We start from the raw sequence: 6,000 nt of genomic DNA on the forward strand, positions 1-6,000 counted from the left end.
TATTGAGCTGCATCGCCAGCCTTTAATGTGTGTATGTTTGTGTACGGGTTTTTGTTTTTGAGATAGGGTCTCACAGACTAGCCTCGAACTCACAGCAATCCTCTTGTCTCATCCTCTGGGGTGTTCAGATTACAGGCGGGAGCTACCATGCCTTTTTTTTTTTTTTTTTTTTTTTCAGAACCGGGGATTAAACTCAGGTCCTTGCACTTGCCAGGGACGCACTTATTCCACTAAGCCATCTCCCTGACCCTACCATGCCCTTTAAAAAACTTTCGGGGCCGGGGAGATAGCTCAGTAGAATAAGTGCTTGCCTGGCAAGCGCAAGTGCCTGAGTTCAATCCCTGGTTCCACCAAAACAAACAAACAAACAAACAAACAAACTTTCAATAGGAGTCTCCCTAAATTGTTCAGGCTGGGCTCCAATTTGCGACCTTACTGCCCCAGCCTCCTGAGTAGCTGGGATAACAGGTGGGTGCCCTTGCATCAGGTGTATATTTACTTTTCTTTTTTTTTTTTTTTTTTTTTTTTTTTGGTATCAGGGATTAAACTCAGGATCTTGTGCTTGCCAGGCAGGTGCTTATGCTGCTGACCCTGGTCCCCATATTTCATATTTTTTTAAAAAATACCTTTACTGGGGCTGGAGAGATGGCTCAGTGGTCTAAAGCACCTACTTGAAACAAGCTTGGCAAAGCACAGGGACCGCGGTTCGATCCCCAGCACCACATGCCAGCCAGACCCGCCCCCTGGTGGGCTGAGCTGGCCACACACACAATAAATAAATGTAATAAATAAATATATTTTAAAAAAAAATACCTTTACTGGGCTGGAGAGATGGCTCAGTGGTCTAAAGCACCTACTTGAAACAAGCTCGGCAAAGCACAGGGACCGCGGTTCGATCCCCAGCACCACATGCCAGCCAGCCCCGCCCCCTGGTGGGCTGAGCTGGCCACACACACACACAATAAATAAATGTAATAGATAAAAATAAATAAATATTATAAAAAATAAAATAAAAAATACCTTTAGTGCAGGTGTGTGGCTCTATCACGGAGTGCTTACCCAGTATATGTTGGGTTTCATCCCCAGCACCATGAAAAAAAGGAGAAAAATTACTGTTTTTAGAAATGGGCTTCCTGGGGCTGGGGAGATAGCTCAGTAGAATAAGTGCATGCCTGGCACACTCAAGGTCCTGAGTTCAATCCCCAGTACCAAAAAAAAAGAAAAAAGAAAGAAAGAAAAAAGAAAAGAAAGGAAAAAAAAAATGGGCTCCCATTACTGGCAGCTGGGACATGCTGGGCCAACTGTATTGTTCCTTGCAAGGCAAACAGAGTAAGCACTTACCACTGAGTTGCACCCTCAATCCTAAATAATTTCTGGTGTGGAGTTCACTCTACTGCAAAGCTCCTTTGAGCCTCTGTATTTTATGAGGTCCGTATTTTGTACATACACATTTTAAAAAGAAACAAAAATTTACCAGAGGTTTGGTCACTTGGCCAGAAGCGTACATAAGGGAATGGCCAACTCAGACTTCAGGACTCTGAAGCTTCTAACAGCTCGCAGGAGACCTTAGGGCGCCAAACAGATGTCCAGGGCCGCCGGAGAGAGCTCAGAGGCTATCTCCGAGCACTTTTCTGGCAAGCACAAGGACTGGAGTTCTCTCCTCGGCCCCACATGTCGTGCGGTCTCAGCCCCGAAACGACGGCTTACACCTGTAATCTCAGCACTACCCAGGAGGATCTCTGTGAGTTTGAGACCAGCCTGGGGGGCTACAAAACTGAGCACAAGGTTAGCCCTAACTGCACAGTGAGACCCTGTCTCAAAAAAGGAAAAAGAAAGAAAGAAAGAAAGAAAGAAAGAAAGAAAGAAAGAAAGAAAGAGATGTCCAAAATCTACCAGTAAGACACGACCCTGCATTCTCCGCCAGGTTAGAAAAAGCCATTTTGGGGCCGGTGAGATAGCTCAGCGATGTAAAGCGCCTGCTGAGGCAAGCTTGGGCAAGCTCAGGGATTCATTCCTGGCACCATATGCCTTGCCAGCGCCACCCCAGGACCGACCGAGCCGGCCACAAAAAAACACACACACACACACAAAAAAAAAAAAAAAAAAAAAGAGAAATATCCATTTTAAGCTTTCCCTCGAGGCCTCTGCGCACGCGCGGGTCGGCCAACCCCGCCCCCAGGACACTCAGGCACCGCCTCTAGTGAGCGTAATGGCGTCATGCGTAGCTCGCTGTCGATGACGTACTTCCTGGGTGACAGGGTGTGGGAGTAAAATGGCGGCGCCCATGGAGGTGGCGGTGTGTACGGATTCGACGGCGCAACTCTGGACGTGCGTCGTGTGGGAACTACATTCGGGGGCTAACTTGCTCACCTACCGCGGCGGCCAGGCTGGGCCCCGCGGCCTGGCGCTGTTAAATGGCGAGTACCTGCTGGCGGCGCAGCTGGGCAAGAACTACATCAGTGTCTGGGAGCTGCAGCGAAAGGTGCGAGCGCGGGCCGGGGGCTCCGGTGTGGGAGCACGGAGCGCGTGAAAGAAGCGGGAGAAGGGGGTCGCAGTAAGGGGTCTCCGCATGTGCGGGCGGTAGGTGCTTTGGGGCGTCCTGCGCACGTGTGGGGCTAGGGGACAGCGTATCCGTTGATGACCCTTGGAGATGGGTGGACGCTTAGGCAAATGCGCATGTACAGACTCGAGCGCAAAATTTGATTTCAAGGGAAACAGGGTCCTTTGGAGTTTGTGGTTTGGGAAGATGAGGGAGCCCCTCGAATGGGTAGGCCTCATGCGTTCCTTCCCGCAGAAAGTGACAGTGACTTCCACCATTGACGGCCCGTTGTGTAGCTCATAGAACTGCTCAGCTTGGGGTCCGTCTGCTGCTGTCTCTCCGGCCAAGCACTGTGCTTAGGTGCCTGGTGGAATTCATGCAAAACGTGCTAGAGGGAACGCAGTGTAGGAGCACATCAGAGAAGGGGTATTAGAGCATAATTCTCTTGAGCATTGGGCTCTCTGCCCAGGGTCCTCCTGGGTCCTTCTTGCCTGCCCCCTCTCTCCAGAGGAAGCTGGTTTGCAAAACTTCATGCAGGTGTGAGCCAGATGTTGTGAAACACTGTTGTGATCGCATCTATCTGGTAGACTGAGGCAGAGGATCATAAGTTCGAACCCAGCCTGGGCAGCTTGTCCACTTAGCAAGACCCTGGCTTAAAAACTAAAGCAGGTGAGGGGCTGAGGATGTAGCTCAGTGAAAAGGCCTCTCAGATTGTTCAATCTGTAGTACTGGGAACAAAATAAAAACCAGAAAGCTTGTGCAGGTGTGATCCCTTCCTTGCTGTGTGATGCAGTTGCTCTGGCCAGACGTGCCTGGCTGCTGTCCTCTCTCAGCTGCCTGGGCACCTCTACTACTTCCCAGTCCAAGCTCACAGGCCTTTTTTGTGTTCCTAGGACCAGCTCCAGCAAAAGATCATGTGCCCTGGGCCAGTCACCTGTGTGACCACTGCACCCAATGGCCTCTACGTCCTGGCGGGAATTGCAGAAAGCATATACCTGTGGGAGGTAAGAGGAGCGCAGCTGGGGGTGCACCTCATTTGTGGGGCACCAGGGAACAACCAAGAAGACCAGATCCCAGACTGCGAGCAGGCAGTGTGGGCACAGGGTCTCACCTGTCCGGCACCCTACTGCCTATGTCCTCCGGTTCCCTCCAGACTGGTTTTTTTTTTTAAACAAGGTTTTGTTGTACAGCTCATGCTGACATCAAACTCACATTGACTCTCCTGCCCCAGCCTCCTGAGTACTGGGATAACAGGTGTGCACCACCGTGCCAAGCTACTCCTTCCAGACTCTTGCAAGTCCCGAGGGTCCTCATTTTTAACAAAGTTCTGATTCTGCCATCAGCCACAGACACACACTCTGCAGGGCCCACGGTAGGCAAGGCACCCCTTTCCCAAGACTTGGTGGTTTTGACTCTAAAGCTACAAAGAAGGGCTGGCCAGATAGCTCAGCAGATTAAAGCACCTGCTTAAGCAGACACAGGGACCGGGGTTCAGTCCTCAGTGTGCCGTGCTGGGGGACCCCCCCCCCATGCGCTGACTGGATGTAGTGACATGTGCCTGTAATCCCAGTGCTTGGGACGCTGAAAACAGGAGGATCACTAAGAGTCTGATCTGTGTAGTGAGACCATGTACTAAATACATAAAAATAAATAAATAAGCTAAAAAGAAGGGGCAGTGTGATGTTTCATCGCCCCTTTTTCCCACTGGGGCAGTGTTATATTTTATCTCCCCTTTTTCTCCCCACTGGGAAACCATATGTTAGCTACCCATACACACGATGCAGCCCCCAGCATATGCTCTTGGCCCTTGCTGCAAAAAGCCTGGGATTGAGATTGGGGAGATGGCTCAGGAGAATAAGCACTTGCCTGGCAAGCTCAAGGGCCTAAGTTCAATCCCCGTTTCCACCAAAAAAAAAAAAAAAAAAAGCCTGAGGTCAACTGTGGGCAGGCTGACTTGACACACTCCAGCCATAGGGGCAGCCCTGGACAATTTGTAAGTGGGCTTAGCAATAAATCTTTTTTTTTTTTTTTAATAGGTAGGCAGTTTGTTGTTGTTGGGTTTTTTTGTTGCTTTTTTTGGTTTTTTTTTTGTGGAACTGGGGATTGAACTCAGACCCTTGTGCTTGCCAGGGAAGCAAGCGCTTATTCCACTGAGCCATCTCCCCGGCTGTGGATTTTTTTTGTTTTTTTTTTTTAAGATTTCTTTCTTTTTTTTTTTTAATTTTATTAATTTATTTGTGTGTGTGTGTGTGTGTGTGTGTGTGTGTGTGTCCAGCTCAGCCCACCAGGGGGTGGGGCTGGCTGGCATGTGTTGCTGGGGGATTGAACCACAGTCCATGTGCGTTGCTAAGCTTGTTCTAAGTAGGTGCTTTAGACCACTGAGCCATCTCACCAGCTCCTTGGTCTGGCACTGTGCTCACTTTTGTAGCCCCCAGGCTGGTCTTAACTCACAGCAATCCTCCTCTCTTAACCTCCCAAGGGCTGGGATTACAGGTGTGCACCACCACGCCTGGTTCCAGACTGGAAAGGTTTATTTACTGTCAGGCCTTGGTGGAGTCTGACACTGGACCTGTTACAAACACTACTGTATTTGGGGGACCTGCTTTTACCCCTATCTGGAGCAATGCAGACAGCAGAGTTTAGGGCAAAAGCAGACCCTTTTTTGCCTTTCCTGATCTAGTCTTTCCCTGTGCCAAGGTGTCCAGGAAGCTGAAGGCCCTGGCATGAGAGCTCTGAGCTGGCAGAGCCCACAGGTTAGGGCGGGGGCCGTGGCCTTCTCCTGAAGCCTGGTGAGATCATTCAAGCACAGAGAGGGAAAATGAGGTGACAGAAGGTCACAGGTTACCCACTAGGGTGAGAATCCTCACGTGGTCACCGACAGCCTGGCATGGGTTGGGCTGCATGTGGGTAAAGAAGTTTGGTGGCCTGTCATGGTACACCTCTTGTCCAGGGGTGTCCATCCCTGCTCCTGAACTCTCAGAGGGTTTCTGACCTGTGGCCAGGAGGGGGCGCCCAGGGCTCAGTCCCCTTTCTCCAATAAAGAGCCATGTGAGGGGCCTAGTAGGAGAGGCTAGGGCTAGCTAGTGGCACTCAGAGCTTTCTCAGATCTGTCCATTATGCTTTCTGGGACAGGGACCTCCTGGGAGGTGTGATGTGGTCCCGCCTGTTCCAACATCCAGACTTAACACTGGTCGTATGTGAGTGCTCAGGGTTCAAGGTGCCCCCTGGTAGTGGCCACATCACTCTACCCTGTGCTTCATCATCCATGGCTTTATTCCTCTATCTGTCTGTCTGTCTATCTATCTATCTTTCTATCTATCTTTCTTTCTTTCTTTCTCGAACTGGGGATTGAACTCAGGCCCTCATGCTTACCAGGCTAGCACTTATTCTACCAAGCTATCTCCCTGGCCCCTATTCCTTTTTCTTTTCTTCTTTTTTCTTTTGTTTTTTTTTTTTTTTTT

General features: G+C 50.1%; 1 protein-coding gene across 2 annotated transcripts in view; it reads left to right on the top strand.

Annotated features, from left to right (window-relative positions):
• Positions 1–2,253: 2,253 nt before the first annotated feature.
• Positions 2,254–6,000, top strand: part of Wdr18 (WD repeat domain 18) — a 9,561-nt gene continuing 5,814 nt past the window's right edge. For both annotated transcript variants that reach the window (XM_023717109.1, XM_004632659.2), the window contains exons 1-2: positions 2,254–2,482; positions 3,433–3,543. In XM_023717109.1, coding sequence (XP_023572877.1) covers positions 2,273–2,482; positions 3,433–3,543 — 321 coding nt within the window. In that variant the 5' untranslated portion in view covers positions 2,254–2,272. The remainder of the gene's footprint in view (positions 2,483–3,432; positions 3,544–6,000) is intronic.

This window comes from Octodon degus, unplaced genomic scaffold, assembly GCF_000260255.1.
Source record: "Octodon degus isolate 3935 unplaced genomic scaffold, OctDeg1.0 scaffold00050, whole genome shotgun sequence".
In the NCBI taxonomy this organism is placed as follows: domain Eukaryota; kingdom Metazoa; phylum Chordata; class Mammalia; order Rodentia; family Octodontidae; genus Octodon; species Octodon degus.